Raw genomic sequence first — 18,792 nt, forward strand, 5'->3', positions numbered from 1 at the left:
CTATCAACTATTCGTCTGTTTCGGGTCACCAAGAAAAGGTTACCCTGCATCCAAGCAGAGGATGAGCAAGTGGGTAGTCGAGGCTTACTTGCTTATAAGGTGGCTGGTCAGCCTTCACCTTTGGCTGTCCGGGCCATTCTACCAGGAGTATAGCTTCCTCAAAGGCTTTATTATTGGGGGTTTCCCTTCATAACATCTGTGATGTGCTAGGCTGGTCCTCACCGCATACATTTGTTGGATTTTATGACTTGGATCTAGGCTCCACTCCAGGGTCTAGGGTGCTTGTTTCTTAGTGTGCGCAATGATTTCACACAGAACAGGCATTTGCTATTATGGCGTCGTGGGTATAGTGGCAATACATGATGTCCCACAGCGTCTTGATGCAGCTCGAGTTTCCTTGAAAGGGAATGTCTCAGGTTACGTATGTAACTCTGGTTCCCTGAAGAGGGAACGAGATGCTGCGTCGCCTTGCCATACTCCCTGCATTCCTGTGATCGACTTGCTTCGGCCTATCAGAAGCTAACACGGTCTGTTTTCAGGTGTGCTTTACAGTTTCCTGGTCTATGACGCCACCCGCCTATGACGTCTCGTCACACCATTGGACTGATTATACGCATGCTTCACGACACAATCACGCAGGGGCGTTCCCACAGCGTCTTGACGCAGCGTCTCGTTCCCTCTTCAGGGAACCAGGGTTACATGCGAAACCTGAGACGTTATTTGTAGTTCACAGTTGAGCTGAAATGGATGCACACCTGAAAGAAGCCAATAACTGCATATAACGCTGACATACACATGCACAAATGTCCCTGGCTTTTAATTATACACAAATGACATATAAACATTTTATGAACATTACTTTTGCTCACACCCCGAAGTAGACCTGATAGGGCAAATCAACAAGGGACCTTATATGCTTTAAAAAACACAAACCTTAGACTGAGCATATGCTCTAAAGCCTATTTTCCAGTTTTAACATCTGACATTTTACTTTGAAAGCCTTGCAACATCTGTATTCAGTTGAATATCTTCTTTTATCTCCGTAGTAAATTTCACAACTCTTGAATATTATCTCAGCAAAAAAGGCACAAATACTGCATCCAAAATTACATACGTTCTGTATACACACTTTAAAATAAATGTTCTTTAATATCAATAATGGTTCAGTTAAGACTTTTAACACATATGTAACCCTTCTATTGCACAAAAGGTATATATATATATATATATATAAATTCCATATAATATTTATATATATATATATATATATATATATATATATATATATATATATATATATATATATATATATGCCATATAATATTTATGCCAACAACTGAAGTTCAAAAACAAAATTCTAAAGATTTCTAAAAAAGAGAATTCTAAAAAAACACTTATTTCTCTGGTGAATAAGGTACAAGACAAGGAACGCACCAGGCCCTGACAGTGTTTCTCTATCTTGGCCCCTATCTTCACACAGATCACTGGACCTGTGCTAAGTTCCTTCCTGCTTCAAATGCTCCACAATCATCCCCATCCCAAATAAACCCAAAATCACTGGACTGAATGACTACAGACCTGTTGCCTTAACGGCTGGTGAAAGACTGGTATTGGTGTACCTGAAGGACATTACTGGACCCTTGCTTGACCCCCTTCAGTTTGTTTATCAAGCAAACAGGTCTGTGTATGATGCAGGTCAACATGGGGCTGCATTACATCCTGCAACATCTGGAAAAACTAGGGACTGGGACTGAAATGCTTCCAATACTAATTTTTGGCAGAATAGATACACAATACCAGCTGCGCTTTCTCGCTCTCTATCGTGATCTCTCCATGATGCAGGTCAACATGGGGCTGCATTACATCCTGCAACATCTGGAAAAACTAGGCACTGGGACTGAAATGCTTCCAATATTAATTTTTGGCAGAAGAGATACACAATACCAGCTGCGCTTTCTCGCTCTCTATCGTGATCTCTCCGACAGCGAGTTGACGCATAAACCCACTTCTCCTCACGCACTCGTTTCATTTTCTCCGGATGAATATTGTTGGAGTAACAGGGCTTCAATTTCTGCTTGGGATTGCACAAATTACGCATAATATTAATCATTCCCACCGATGTTCAGCTTACACCCAAAGTGCGCGCACATAAAGCCGTCCCTCAGTACTAAATTTAGTTATTTTTGCCTAAACAGACGAATACACACAAAATAATGTCAAAATGCTGGTCTTTGCGAGTATTTACGTAAACACATCCAGTTATGTTTTAAGTGAACGTAAACAGAAAATGCATGTGTAACAGTATAATGGATCAGTGCGTTAGGTCTTAAAGTGACAGCAGCCTAATATACCTGTTGCCAAATTATGAGATATTATTAAAACTATCTATATGGCAGTTTTTCCCCATGGTATTGATGTCAAAATTGTGGCCAGTGAAAATGCTGAGTGGAAAGTAACTTTGGAAAACCACTAGACACAGTGGCTGGTGAGCAAAAAAGTTAATATCAAGTCCTGTGTGTATGTATGTATGTATTTATATTCATTATATTCGGGCTGTCAAAATTAACACGTTAACGCATACAGTTATTTTTTTCAGTTTAACACGTTAAAAATATTTTTTCCATCATTCTTTGGCTGCGCTACAGTATATGATCACGCTATAATTTATTCAAGTGCTATTAAACAATTCAAGTACAATAAGACGCATATATTTTTTTAATATCTGTGTCATGTTACTGTCATTCTGTCTGTGCTGTGGAAGCTTCTTTCACAAAGACAAATTTTTCAATGTGTAAACATACTTGGAAGTTAAGCTCATTCTGATTCTGACTCTGATGTATGTGTCAATATATATATATATATATATATATATATATATGTGTATATATATATACACACACACACACTGCCGTTAAAACATTTGGGATCGGTAAGATTTTTAATGTTTTTAAAAGAAGTCTCTTATGTTCACCAAGGCTGCATTTATTTGGAAAAAAAACAACAGCTAAAATATTATTACAATTTAAAATAACTGTTTCTGTTTATAAAATTATATATTATATATTATAAATGTATATTATACAATTATAAAATAAATCAATATTTTTATTCAGCAAGAATACATTCAATTGATCAAAAGTGAAAGTAAAGACATTTATTATGTTTCAAAAAGATAATATTTCAAATAAATGAAATAGAACTTTCTATTCATCGAAAAAATTGTACAGTTTTCAACATTGATAATAATAATGAATGTTTTTTGAGCATCAAATCAGAATATTAGAATGATTTCTGAAGGATCATGTGACACTGAATATTCAGCCTTTTATCACAGGAATAAATTACATTTCAAAATATATTTACATAGCAAACCGTTATTTTAAATAGTCATAATGTTTAACAATATTACTGTTTTTGTTTAATCAAATAAATGCAGCCTTGGTGAGTATGAGACTTTTTTTTTAAATTGTTAGTATACATAGTATACTATATACTGTAAAGTATATATAGTATATATAAAAATGTATTTCACAAAACTGGTTGACACACACACACACACACGTTTATCATGCACATAAATTGTAAGAATATGACTAATACTGATGAATAAACAGCAGTTCCAAACTTTTTTTGTTTTTGTTAATACAATAAAATTAGTAAGGTGGTATGTATAGAAAAATATAGAAAATAACACAAAGTGAAAATAAAGTGGCATTTTGGGGTTACGGAAACAACAGTTAACATGGTAAATACACAATACTAGCATGAACTGTTAATGAAACAAGTAGAAACGGCTCCTGATTAATAGAATGAACAAACAGCATGCAAATCAATGGAAGAAAATGAATGACAAATGTATTTGAAACAAAAAAGCATCTAATTAAAAAAATATGCATTGCATTAACCATTTTTGCATTTTAATGCATTGTTTTTTTAGGGCTTGCATTTTTATTGGCTGAAATTCAACATGGCCGTATATTTAAAGGGATAGTTCACCCAAAAATTAAAATTCTGTCAGTATTTACTCACCCTCATGTTGTTCCAACCTCGTAAGACCGTTCATCTTCGGAACACAAATTATGATATTTATGATTAAATTTGAGAGCTGGGTCACTCCTCCATAGGCTTCTTAAGGGATTGAAGCTTGCCAGCCCCAAAAAGTTATTAAAGATATCGTTAAAGTAGTCCAAGTGACTACAGTGACTCAATCTTTACTGACAGAATTTTCATTTTTGGGTGAACTAACCCTTTAAGCTGTGAATATTTCAATTCAAAATATTTCACACACATTTTCATTATTAAAAATTAAATAATCCATATTCACAAAAAACAAAAAACAATCCAAGGCACTCAATATTGTGTAGAAAATAGTTAAAAAAGCCTTTATTAAATCATGGCTTTTAACAATAACATTGGTGACAGATACACCTAGGCGTTGCGGCTTTTGCCTTCATCAGGGTGTGTGTCATATTCGGTCTGTTTAAAAATACAATCTATTATATTTGACTGGTGATTTTTGTGCTAGTTGACAGACGCTTTAGTCATTTTGGTGTGTTCAACTGCATCTTTTTAACCGAGAGGTGACAACAAAGTCAGCTTTCGTCGCTGGTAGTTCTTTAAAGTCGACTAGGTGTGTCCCGGGCTAAAGATAAAGCCTGTGATATTAATATTGCCCATTATAGGGAGCCACAGGATAAGGAATCTTTTAAGCCTAATGTTTTTCTATCAGTTTCCATCACTTTAAATGGAAATAAATGCATTGGTCTAGTTCATTTGTTTAACTATGGTGTGCTGACAGTATACTTTTTATGAAATTTGTGTAAATATAAATATTTGAAATGCTTAGATAATTATATATAGACCCTAATAGAACATTTTTCAAGTTCCCAGACATGAATGATTCAAATGAAGAGAAAATGTTATTTGTCAAGATAATATACATTATAAAATGTATATAAAGACAGTTACTATTGTGGTATGAGTAATAAAACAAACACTTAAACTGCAAGCTACACATATTATAGAAATAAATTAAAATATGAACAGGGCCTTAAGTTTTGAGCTGCAAATGACATCTTCACATTAATTTGAAATTGACCTGACATGCGATTCATTTAAATTTAAAATTTGAGTCTACACTAAATTTAGTCTACACTTACACCACATATGATCACATGCCTTACAACAGGAAACATTTTAGAGGGGTATTTTTAACTTCTTATTAATCTAACACTAACATGAAGTGATTTATTTTGAAAGTCATTTGCCCTTTTTGACATGTGTGTTGCTGTAACCTGTTTCATCTATCCCAAACTTTCAGTGAAGATTTAAATTGTACTTTTTTAAGATTAATTTCATTTGGAATACTAATCATCCACATGGGCCATTGGTGCTTGGACCCCAAAGACTTCCTCTTGCGACTATATTTTGTTTTTAATTATAGTAAAGATGGGCCTTCTCTGCTGGCCTAAACACTATTAGAATCACTGACTTTCACTTTAATATATTTTTTCCATGAATGAGTATTAAATTATTCCCAGTAGTCCATTCTCTTAATCTCACAGCTTTTCTCTTGGTTGCGCTGCTTCCAGTAGTGTATGTGTATGTTAGCGCTTTTATCCAATTATATTTCAGCCATCATCTGTTGCCAGGATAAAATAAATCTGCCTTGAGGCCTTCATAATCGACAGTGCGGGCACCTGTATCTTAAAATGAACGGAAATTAAACTGTTGCTTTAACCAATCAGATAATCAGTCAGATTTAATCAGCCAATCAGATTTCGATTTGACTGCACCGGAGCCATCTAGCAGGTGTACAATAACGTCGGCATTTTCACGTGCTTTGATTGGGTGGTCAGAGCGCGTACCATTACTGGTAGTCAGAGGCTGAGCTAGCTATCTCCATCTGTAGCGAACTGCATAAACTAAAATACATCCCTGTAGATTTAATAGTTTTTCAACCCACAAATTAATGTTTCTTTCCCTCCTCGACCCCCAGCAGGTTCAATACTACCGGAAAAAATCCCTTATTCAGCCTTATTAGGATGGATTTTGTGTAAAACATAATCGGTAGTTTTGGTGAGTATAATGCTTTTTTTGCCCCCGTTTTTTCCGTGGTGAATAGGATTTTCTTCTTAATTTTTCTTGTAAATTTATGATCATGAATTTTTCAAACTATTGTAACGTCTGACAAGGGACTATTGTAACACTTGAAGGACAATACAAGGGAGGCTCCGTTTCTGAACTTATAATCGGAAAGGAAGAACCACTGTAGCCTACACTAACGCACAAGCGGAACACACTCGCTCGTTTCTCTCTACCCGGCCTTTTCCGAACTCACCACATTAACCCTATAACTGCCAGTGCAAATTAAAAACAGCAATTTCACAACAATTATAGAGAGTCTGTGTGCTGCCACGCTATTAAAAGTTATTAATTCACTAAAGGCCTAGGTGTGAAATGCACGGCCCGCCACTGGTATAGATTACATATAGATGATTGAATGCTTTTTTGCTTAGGTGTTACCACTCCTCCCAGGCCTCATGCCACCCCATAAAAATCTACCACATCGCAAGAACTACCCCTGCTGTTTTTTGTCCTACTATTCGGTTGGGAAGTATACACATTCAGACACAGGGCATGAGATATCATTCACTACACTATGGGATTCTTACGATCTAATCAAGGCCTCTCATCGCCTTTGAAACTGGTGACACAAATTATCTTCTCAGTAGAAAATACTCTTTGATTCTCAGACCTTGCGATATATTCTAAATGCAGCCTACCCAGTTCCATCACTGTTTTACTATTGTCTTTTCAACTTCCATTTGAAAGCAAACCTCCATGTTCATCTCTGTATTCTTCAGTAAACTGACCTCAATCTGACGCTTTTTCCTCTGAAAAAGTTGTCTTTCAAAAGACAAATTTGGTTTGATTACTTTAGTTACTTGGACTGTCTAAACCTCCTACCACATGTCAGAGACCTCAATCACAGCAGACTTTACGTTATTATCTCATTATTGGTGACACATCAGCTGCTGAACTAAACTTATTACAACAGTTGATTTACTGCAGTGGCCTCCATGCTCATTACAGCATATGATTAATCTCCATGTTTCAAGTACAGAACAGTATTTCCATTCTGTGATTATAATATACACGACCATTCAAAAGTTTGGGGACAGTAAGATTTTTTTTTAAATAAATTAATACTTTTTTTATAGCAAGGGTGCATTAAATTGATCAAAAGTGACAGTTCAGACATTTATAATGTTCAAATTTCAAATAAATTATTTTTAAATAACTTTATTCATCAAAGAATGAAGCTATCACAGTTTCTGCAAAAATATTCAACGGCACAACTGTTTTCAACATTGATAATAATAATATATGTTTCTTGAGCAGCAAATCCGCATATTAGAATGATTTTTGAAGATAATGTGACACTGAAGACTGTAGTAATGATGCTGAAAATTCTGCTTTGCCATTACACAGGAATACATTATATTTTAAGATATATTAAAATATAAAACAGTATTTTAAATTGTAATAATATTTCACAGTATTACTAATTTTACTGTATTTTTGATCAAATAAATACAGTCTTGGTTAGCAAAATAAGGTTGTGTGTCCACCAAAGCATTTTTTCCCGCAGCTATATAAAATCTATTTAATAGATTTTTAAACACAATAAACGCATACTATTCTGCCATTCTGTGGTTATTATATATAATGCACAATATCTATATATTTGAATATAACTGCAAATAATAGAATATAGATATACACTACCATTAAAACTTATTGTTTATATAGTTTTGTTTATATAGTTTATATATTGTTTATATAGATATTGTTTATATAGAGGAGGGGCGGGACAAATATCACACCGACCAACTGTCACAACATTTTTTCTGTACAACGACGTCAACCAGCAGAGCTAACCGAACAAAATGGATGAAAAAGAAATTTTTAGTATGAAACAAATTATCTGCGAAATCAGTTATAAGTAAACTGTGCTGCGGATATTCTGTATCATAGCAACGAATCGTCTCAACTGAAAAAACGCAGCGCTGCCAAAACGCTCTCAAGCGCCCAGTGCTAGGCGTTTTCAGCTGAGCGTCTAGCGCAGGGATGGGCAACTCCGGTCCTCGAGGGCCACTGTCCTGCAGAGTTTAGCTCCATCCTAATTAAACACACCTGAACAAGCTAATCAATGTGTTCAAGATTACTAAAAAAATAATTGTTGTCAGGGTTGGATTTAAACTCTGCAGGACAGTGGCCCTCGAGGACCGGAGTTGCCCATCCCTGGTCTAGCGTTTTCAGCTGGCTAAAAGAGCTTTGGTGGACACACGGCCTAAGAGACTTTTTCAAAAGCAATAAAAAATATTACTGAAATATTAAACAAAAGTTTTAATGGTAGTGTATATCTATATTCTATAATTTGCAGTTATATTCAAATATATAGAAATTGTGCATTATATATAATAACCACAGAATGGCAGAATAGTATGTGTTTATTGTGTTTAAAAATCTATTTAATATTTGTAATGCATGATTAGAAAAGTGCAAGGGAATTATATCAAATTTAGTAGAGGCGCTAAATTTGTAAATATATTCTGTTCCACTTCAGCATTAGACTGATGGGTGGCATTCAGGTGAAAAGCAGCAGTGAGATTGCAGTGAACATGAGTCTTAACGAAAACTTTTCCAACTTCAGGAGTCTCTTGCAACCACCATGTTACGATGGAGTCGTTCATTGAGTCATACTAAACAGATGTCTAAACTTTTGTTGTCTATACATGGACAAGCCTAATTAAAGTGGTTTAGCCCATACTTTTCACACTTGAAAACATATAAACATTTACTACCTTCTTTGAAAAGGCTGAAAAATCCAAAACCAAGTTAAACAAGATATAGAGGCATTTGGCAACCCAAATGCTTAGTAATCTGAAAAAAAAACTACAAACCAAAATCTTATAAATCTTTTTTATATTCAAAAATATACCTTAATTTTTTTAAGATTCTTCTTTTTAACTGCTATTTTCTTCTTATTTTCTAACTTAAGGACAAAGTTAAGAATATTTTGTATTCCCATAAAACATTTCTTAAGAATGTTATCATTTTCCTGAAGATAGTTCTAAAGTCAAAACTTAATTATATATAATTTGATCATCTGAATTCCTGAAAAGAATGTTATTAAAAATGTAATTCCCAAATGTAAGACGTTAAATTAATTTATTGGGTTGTTTATAATATTAAGCATTACAACACAACACTACCTCCATATAATACATATTACCATTATTGTTAGTCTTTAGTGACACCAGTGATAAACTTTTTTGTCAATTTATAATTCCGACATAATTTTTGAAAGCACATTCATACAGGACAGCCAACAATTGCAACAATTTTTTATTGAGTTGATCAGTCAAGTTTTTTTTCCTACTAAGAAAAAAAAAAGTGAATCTGACCCGTTTGATTTACAGTTAACAGATTGAACTTCCCAAATGATTCCCTACAGTGCAGCCTCATTCTGACCACTGTCTGAAAGAATCTGGGCCCGGTTTCATGAAAGTCCTTGAGTTAAGAAAACCCTTAGTTTAAGGGTTGGGTACCCTTAGTGAAACATGGGTTGCAAGAAAAAAATCTTCAAAGGGTCCATTTAAGGAACTTTAAGGCTGTCACTAAGTATTTCCCTAAATTGTGTAAGTGTTCCCTTAAGTTCTGTTATGCGTTGCAACAAAGTCCTTAGTAACCGTTTCACCTTAAAAAAATTAAGGGACCAAAACAGCTCCCTTAAATCATCTAAACTCAAGCGCTATGGCTGATTTCATTGTCATTGAAGAGGAGGGAATAACTAGGCGCATTTTTTATGATCGAAATAATCCATTGGAGACTATGAATACCCAATTATTGAGGGAATATAGGTTTGACCGTCAGTCAATCCTTTGTCTCACCCCGACACTCAAGCCTGACATTGAGCACCAAACCCGACCGAGTAGTGCACTCCCAGCACTGCTTCAAGTTTTAATTGCTTTGAGGTTTTTTTCGCGGAATTGACACATGTAAAATTTCCTTCCAGAGATGAGGGGGATGTATTAGCGGAGCATTTTTTTGCAGTTGCTGGATTCCCAAGCGTTTGCGGAGTTATAGATGGAACACACGTGCGAATTCAAGCCCCCCACCAATATGAAGATCAATTTGTCAACCGTAAAAACTTTCATTCTATAAATGTACAGCTGATATGTGACCTAGACAGCAAAATAACAAATGTTACTGCTGAGTGGCCCGGCAGTACCCATGATGCACGCGTGTTGTCTGAAAGTAACATTTATTGCAGTTTTGAGGATGGAACACACAGGGGCCTACTTTTGGGGGACAGTGGTTATCCTGTCGTTCATGGCTTATGACACCTTTTAGGAATCCAGAAGGAGCTGCTCAGGTAAAAAGCATGTAAATAATACCAGTTTAGCTATTTAGATGAATATATCAATAAAATTAGTTAATGTTGCGCATATGTGCGGAAATAGAGATAGCTATCATCTTCCGTTTTTCAAATTTTGCAGGAACGATACAACAGTGCTCAAACAAAAACCAAAGAAAACATAGAAAGGACGATTGTCAAGTCACCTTCATTTATATAGCGCTTTTAACAATATGGACTGTTTCAAAGCAGCTTTACAGTAGAGGATGACACGGGAGTGGATTTTCACTCCTGTCCCGTCCCACTCCCATAGAAAGAAATCTTGTCCCGTCCCACTCCTAGACCAAAGTTTAAAAAATAATCCCATCCCATCCCGCTCCTGGTAAATTGACTCCCAATCCCATCCCGCTCCTGTTTAAACTGACTCCCGCTCCTGTACCGCTCCCATATACGGCAATTTTCGCTTGATGAACGAAGCGATGCTTGCCTGATTCTTTCCCGAATTTGCCTTGCAAGTGTGCTTCTTCAGACCGCTCGTCCCTGAATCACTTGCGTACTTGACTAAGACTAAGCATGTCTTACAAGCAGCGTACATTGTGCTATCACCGTCACATTCTACTCTCATAAACTTAATTAATATTTCAGACTTTCCGACCAGTTCTGTGAACTTAATAGACATGTCATTACTTCTGACTTTGCGCTGTAAATCATTTTTTGCCACATCGACTTCTCCGCGGCTGTTAGCTCCCTCCATCACTGCTCTTTGAATTTCGGCGGTAAGCCGTGACAAAAAGCACTGATGGCTTCTGGGACGGCTGGGTCGTGTAGTTATTTTTTAATTGCGTTACATTGTAGGCGTATTAAAAGGAAACTACAAAATGATGCATTTACTTTTTTCTTTTTTTGTCGTCTTTGCTATTGGTTGATTCCCGCTCCCGTCTGCTCCCGTTAACCATTTATCCTGTACCGTCCAAATCCCGTGATTGATAGCAAAGATGACTCCCATCCTGCAGGAATCCCACGGGAATCCCGTGACCCGTGGGATTCCCGAAAAAATGTCAGCCTCTACTTTACAGTGATAATAGGAAATTAAAGTAACAGAGATTGTTTTGGCTTTACAGCAGCTCTAGAATAAAGTTAGTGTCCAGCTAAAATGATATTGATTGGCCAGCTTAAAATGAGATTTCACTGTCTTCACGGAGAGATACATCTGGAACCAACAAGAGCAGGGAGAGTCATCATTGCATGTGTCATCCTGTTTAACATGTCACAAGACTTTAGAGTGCTCATGGATGAAATTAATTAATTTCCAGATTAGATGCTGTATAAATGAACAAGTTAATGATACAAATAAATAAAATGAAAACAGACTTGAATATATGAAACTAAATTTTTAATTAGGCTATAGATTGAAAAAACAGACATTGAAACATTTACAATAAGAAGATTACACTGGATTATTATATAAAATGAATATTTAGGCCTATGTAGGTCTATTAAAAAACATCTGAATAATAAATATAAAAGATTAATGTTTGTGGTATCTTCTCCTCTTATTGGCTGTAAATTGATTAATCCCCCATGCACACGTGTGTTAATTTTGGATTGAAGTATTATGTTCTGCATATTTAAGTTTTCTTTTACCATTTCTAATTTTGAAATTTTTGGGGATTTTTTTCTCCTCAGTGATACCCTTACTTAAGAGGTTTCATGCAACCGGGCACTGGCCATGAGTAGGGCCTATTCATTTTGACAACACTAGTTTGCCTTATCATTATGATGCCTTAACAGCTCTTAGGATTAAGTTTTGTATGGAACAGCTCCATTATGGACAGCAGAGTGCAGAAGAGCATACAAAGCTTTCCAAAGAGAGAAAAAGTTAGAAAAGAAGTGAAATATCCAAACAGCAAATGGACGATGCTGCTAACAGTTCCAACTGACAGATTTACCATGTTGGTGAGATTTACAAAAGCAAGAAAGCATGGCATGAAGAGCAGTATAGACAGAAGCTTGCTATCACAAGCTCAATGAATATGTCACTATCATATAAATAAAATGTCACAAATTTAAATCACATTAGCACCATCTTTATAATGATGCAGATGACCAATTGCAATCCACCAAAGTCACTGAAATCGCGTCATGTTGGCACTCTTGTTTGCAATATTAGTTCTGGTACTCCTTATTGGTTTTGTGGTTTGTCTGGTGTCTGCCAAGATGTTCTTTAACACGATCAAGACAACACTAATATCTCTAGAAGAGAAAGGGGCGAGAGAACCAGAGAGACTCAGAACTGCTGTAATTGAATGCTCACACACGCATGCACTGAAAGAGCTGTTGACTGAGACTTGTTTGTGTGGAGTGTTATTGATCCATATGTGAGGGAAAGGTTGGACCCTATGTGTTCTAAAACCCCACAGAGTACAGTCAAATCTCTCCCTCTGTTCCACACACACACACAATCCCACTTTCTCCACACATGCTCATTCTCTGCTCCAAACAGGTATAATAACACAGGGTGTCCATTAAAAACATTACCATTGCTAATCTGCTCTCTAAACTTATGCGTATGTGTTTTCACGTTTACATGCATGGACATTTTTCTTTTTGGATATTATTTGGTTTTCACTCTTGCATTCCTCCCTCTGGGTTTTGATCTCTGAAGGAAATCACAATTGTGCCTAACAACAGTTACCAAGGAGAACAACTCTCAGGATCAACTTATCTGTCGCTCCGTTTTTTACCCTTTTATTGCCCTTCTATCCATTCGTCTGACTCTCTTGGTTTTTCTTTGCAGTTCATTTTTCTCAGAGATCCGTCTCATATCCTCCCCGCTGTCATGTATTTATGATGAGGCATTTATGGACTGAGCATATCTGACTACTCATGTAGCTGTAATTGTCTCATTGCCCTTTGCTATGTGAAGATGAGTTAAATCAACAGGCTACCTCTCCCTAGAAACCCTAGGAGCTGCGCAAATGTGCATGTTTGTTTATCTAAATAGCTCACATCTGTTTTAGCAGTAGACAGGCCAACATCTGTTCCTCTCCGTAATGCATCTGCCCTGAGTCTGCGGTTCAACATATCACTGCAATATCCCAGCACATCAGATCTCCGCTTCATTCATCTCCATTAAGTGTATTTCTTTCAACCTGTTTTTTTTATTTTTATTGTGTGTGTATGTGGGTTCATTTTTCATCCACAAGGTAACCAGCTGGAGGTAAAATATTTCCTCGTATATGATAACAACCTGCAGTATTAAACTGTAAATTCAGACCTTCTTTGTTGCTCCCATACCCCCCTTTTTTCTTCAGCTCTCCTCTCTATACAGGTAATAATAGTTTGTCACTTTTCGTGCATTGGTTAGACTTGATCTAATCCAGACAGATGAACATGCCTCCACACACACATTAGCTCTCTTTCTAGTCTTACCGTGCTGTGTAGTCTCTGTCTCTGGCTCCTCCAGGTTTGTTTGGTTGAGTAATTTTATTTTCCCTTGATTTTTTTATTAGTTTAAGTGGTACTCCATCATTCATCGGTGCTTTCCAGCGCAACTGTTTTCATATCTCTCTCTCGGCCACTCTAGGTGTACAAGCAGAAGGCATCAGCAAGTGTATATTTGCTGGGTCGGCGTCTGCGCGAACAGGAGGAAGACTTTGCGGGGAAAGCAGCGAGTTATCAACGAGAGATCCGGCACCTTCAGAGCCAACTAAGAGACAGACAGGAACAACTGCACGGAGCTCTGCAGCAGAAGAGGTAATCCACTCACACACACACGCTATCTCTCTCTCTCCCCCCCTCTTGCTCTCTGTGTATAGAGGGATGCAGCAGAAGAGGTGAGAGCAGTAGTGGATCAGCTGTCACAAAGGCACAAACCAATAACAGACAGCGGGAAGAGAGAGAGAGAGAGAGAGAGAGAGAGAGAGAGAGAGAGAGAGAGGAGGGGCTCTAGATAACCTGGCACAGCTGCAGGCTCATCTGTCTAAATGTTCCATGTGCTCATAATTTTGAGCTCTCACAATTACATTTGCTTTCTCTCTCTTTTGGCCCTGTATACCGTTTATTCTTGCAGTTTTTTTGTTTGTTTTGGGTTTCTTGGAAATGTTTACTGTTTCTGACTGAACTCATAAAAAGATGTTATATTCAGAACTGGAAGCAGTGGGGTGCTGATCATTTATCTAAGCATTTACCATTTATATATATACCAGTACTGTTTCCTTTTATTATTATTTTTTTCAAATAATGTTATTCAAACAGCAAAACTGGGTTTTATACATTATTATGATTTATTTGGAAGAGCAAATACTTTATTTGGTGCTTTCTAAGTAGTACAAAATTCTATGTTTGTGTATCTATATTTGCTTGCTGATGTCACGGGCAGCCTTGTAGCAGAAGAGGTAAAAATAGTTAAAAGGAAAATGGGTTTTGCATTTTCTTACCATGTCTTGAAAAAAGTCCTTTCCCCCTTTTAAATTTATTACCACTTCTTCAGGCCCAACAAGAGCCTATAGATATTATGTTACAACTCATAGAGCAGCATTGTCAAGGTTGTTGGGGTGCTGTTTATAGTACAAAGTAGAGCTGTTGTTTGTTATTTTGTTGTAAGTCATACATCACACGTTTTTATAAAGTTCAGTAACATACTCTGCAGAACATACTACGCAGTGGATCAATGTTTGTGTTTCTGTATGATTGTGGATATGCAAGTGTATATGCCTATTATGAAAACAGACATACATAAGCACAACATATTAACCAACGGAACCACACAGTTGTAATTATTGCTTTAAAGCGAACATATCATGTACATCTGACCTTTTTCCGTGTTTAAGTGCTATAATCGGGTCCCCTGTGCATCTACCAACACAGAATATGTGAAAGTGACAACCCAGTAACTTTGTTTTGGTATTGAAAAAATACGCCGATCAGATTTCGGAAGGGGATCTTACTATAATATTACCGCCCCTTAATCTGCACGTTTCCACCCACGACGACGCCATTTGGTTTTTGCAAGCGACAACAGTGTAACTAGTTCTGACGCAATGGCAAAAGTTCGAGCAAAGCATGCAAACTGTTCTGTCGTTGGTGCACAGACAACACAGAACACTATTTGACCAAAAAATGTCACAGCTGTCTTATAAAGATCTCAGTGAACTGTGCCAACTTGTGTAAAATTAAACATCACTGTACATACAAGTCAATTAGACCGATCAATGTGACTCCACAACAACAACTACATAAATGCATCCACTAACCATTCAGAAACGTCCAACTGCAGTCTAAAAGTTGCAACCTCTTCCTAAGTCTTTATATACGGCTGCACTCCGCTACTGGTTATTTCTGAGATTTTGGATGATTATTCACGTGTTTTGTTATTGCCGGAGTATCCGAAGCTCATGTAAAGGATTGGCCCTCTTCTGAACTGAGGCGGGAGCAGCAGCTCATTTGCATTTAAAGGGACACACAGAAAAACAACGCGTTTTTGCTCACACCCAAAAAGGGGCAACTTTGACAAGCTATAATAAATGATCTGGGGGTATTTTGAGCTGAAATTTCACAGACACATTCTGGGGACACCATAGATTTATATTACATCGTGTGAAAAGGGGCATAATATGTCACCTTTAAAGATTTGGACAGACTTGGCTGAATGTGTTTATTATGATCTTTTGACCTAAAAACTTAAATCCTTGAAATGGGTTTTGTTTTGTTGGCAGTAATAATGAATTTCTTTACAAAACTAAATATATATATACACTGTATATTAATACTAATCCAACTCAAGTCTCTCTCTCTCTCTCTCTCTCTCTCTCTCTCTCGTTCTCTCTCCTTGTGCGCATGTGCGGAGTGAGTGTTGTGAGGAGCGTGTGAGTGAGAACGCTGATGTGGTGAGAGTGAGCTTTTTCCTCTTTTTATTCCTGTTTTTCCATACACTGTCTTTGTATAAGTATTTATTGTTGATTGTTTTAAAGTAATGGTAGAATTTTGTAGAGAAAATAGTTATTGTGTGAAGTGTAAAGTAAGAGGACGCTGTCGGCTGGCGTTGGCCGGGTGGCTATGGCGGCGCCGGCGGTACCCGGTCAAAGTTTTGAACAAATTTCAGGCAGGCATGGCGTTAAAGTACTGCCTGCTTTTAATTGTTCGGTAGAAGATTGTGCTTTGGCTGTTGGAAAGGCTGTCGGGTATGATAGTATTGTCTCTGCATCCCGAATGAATAGCGCTGTGGTTATTTTTTTGGACGATATAGAGAAAGTGAATAGTGTTGTTCAGAGTGGAGTTGTGATCCAAGATACGCTAGTTTCTGTTGCTCCGTTGATTCAACCCTCAAAAAGAATTATCCTCTCCAACGTCCCGCCTTTTATTAAGGACGAGTTGTTAAAAACAGAGTTGTCTAGGCATGGCAAAATAATGTCGCAAATGAAAAAAATACCGCTTGGTTGCAAGTCTCCATTGTTGTTTGTTTTATGCTTTCTGTACACCTAAAGACTTTGAAAAGATTTAGAAAAGACTTTATAAGATTATCAGCTCACATCTAAAGACTTGGGTTCACAGTTTTTAGTCTCAGAATAAAGACTTGCGATAATATGAAACATGTTTGATATGAAAGACTAGAGAAAGACTGGCATAAATCAGGTCGCCGACTGCAGATTATCACCTCACATTTAACGATCGAGACGACGGGAGCGCGCCGAGACTCCAGTAAGATTCCTAAAGACTGCCGGTCTTTAGTCTGGGACTGTGAAAATCCTTTGGTGTACGCCCGGCATTAGACGGCAAGTGTATATGATTTTAAACAGCGGCGGAAATTACAGAAATGAGAATGAAAGTGAAATTATGGTGACAACTGATAATGTTATAGCTGCAGCTGAACGTATTTTAGCTGAGGAGAATAATACTGACTTTGAAAAGGATGAGGCTTTATTTAAAGCTCCTCTTAGTAAGAGGAAACGTGCTAGGAAATCCCCAAAGAAAAAGTGATAAAGTGGTGATGGTTAAACAAGCTGATGAAACTGAACACATTGCAATGGATGATTCTGATAGTGAGGCTGTAGATGGTAACAATGAGAAGGGTCAACAAAGTTATTCTTTTGTAAAATTGAGAAGTTTCTTACAAAAGACAAAGAATATGAAGAATGTCCAGGTTGTAGATTACTTCCCTGATAGGAAAGCATTCATTGAATCAGCCGTGATGTTAATGAAGGGAGAAGGTGAAGAACGATTCACAGTACAGGAGATATATAGACTGAAGAAATTTGTTTCTAAAGTGAAATTGGAATTAAAGATTGAAGATGGATTTGAAACTACATAGGTGTCTCTTTTTTTAAGTTATTGTGTGTTTCTGTATGTTGTTTAAACCTATGCAATCAAATGAGTGCAATAAAAGTGGGCACCCTTAACTTGAATGGTGCTAGAGATATTCAAAAAAGAGCACTTTTGTTTGAGTTAATTAGTCAAAAAGGTGTAGATATAATGTTCATACAGGAAACGCACAGTGATTGCTTGAATGAAATTGACTGGAGGAAAGAATGGCAAGGGCAAGTGTACCTCACACATCTGAGCTCAGTTACAGGAGGAGTGGCCATTGTTTTTGCAAAAAGGTTTTTTGCCAATTTCATGTGAAATAAAGCAAATGATACCTGGTAGGCTTTTAATCCTACAAGCAAAATTTGAAAAGTTTAATTTTGTTTTTCTTAATCTATATGCTCCTACAAATGGTACTGAAAGAATTGTGTTATTTAATAATGTCAGTGTTTTTTTACAAAATTGTAATTCTGATGATTATCTTTTTTGGGGGGGGAATTTTAATTGTACGGAAAATCATGTTATTGATAGGAATCATTTGGAACCTCGCACTGCTTCAAGTCGTGTAATGCGTGAATTGATTGAAACACACAGTTTATGTGATGTGTGGAGAGAATTGAATAATAACAATAGGCAGTAAACATGGACACACTCCAGAGATAATGGTATTTCTATGGCCAGGCTTGATAGGTTTTATTGTTCTAGACATCATTTTAATATTGTCAAAAAGTGTGTTATTACTCCAGTTGGGTTCTCGGATCACTGTTTGGTTTTGTGTGAAGTGTTTATAGCAAATGTTAAAATAAAGAGTGCTTATTGGAATTTCAATGCATCTTTGTTGGATGATATGAATTTTAGAGATGTGTTCTGTAATTTTTGGGGACTTTTTAAAAGTAGGAAAAATTGTTTTAAGGATTTAAGACAGTGGTGGGATTGTGGGAAAGTTGAAATAAAAACTTTATGTCAGCAGTACGCTTTCAATGTCTCTCGAGATATTACACACTCAATGAGAAAACTTGAATCTCAGATTAGTGACTTGCAAAAGTTGTTTGAAGTCACTGGGG

General features: G+C 36.7%; 2 protein-coding genes across 4 annotated transcripts in view; one reads left to right on the top strand and one right to left on the bottom strand.

Moving 5' to 3' along the window:
• The window catches only part of LOC143737479 (E3 ubiquitin-protein ligase RNF182), a 45,981-nt gene extending 31,700 nt beyond the window's left edge, over positions 1 to 14,281 (bottom strand). The window contains exon 1 of the mRNA XM_077229002.1: positions 13,859 to 14,281. The gene's annotated coding sequence lies outside the window, so the exon portion shown is untranslated. The remainder of the gene's footprint in view (positions 1 to 13,858) is intronic.
• cep89 (centrosomal protein 89) overlaps positions 1 to 18,792 on the top strand; it is a 175,645-nt gene that overhangs the window by 113,020 nt on the left and 43,833 nt on the right. For all 3 annotated transcript variants that reach the window (XM_077228974.1, XM_077228975.1, XM_077228976.1), the window contains one exon: positions 14,013 to 14,182. In XM_077228974.1, coding sequence (XP_077085089.1) covers positions 14,013 to 14,182 — 170 coding nt within the window. The remainder of the gene's footprint in view (positions 1 to 14,012; positions 14,183 to 18,792) is intronic.

Source organism: Siphateles boraxobius, unplaced genomic scaffold (genome assembly GCF_051911475.1).
Source record: "Siphateles boraxobius isolate OS27281-9 unplaced genomic scaffold, OSU_SipBor_1 130, whole genome shotgun sequence".
NCBI lineage: Eukaryota > Metazoa > Chordata > Actinopteri > Cypriniformes > Leuciscidae > Siphateles > Siphateles boraxobius.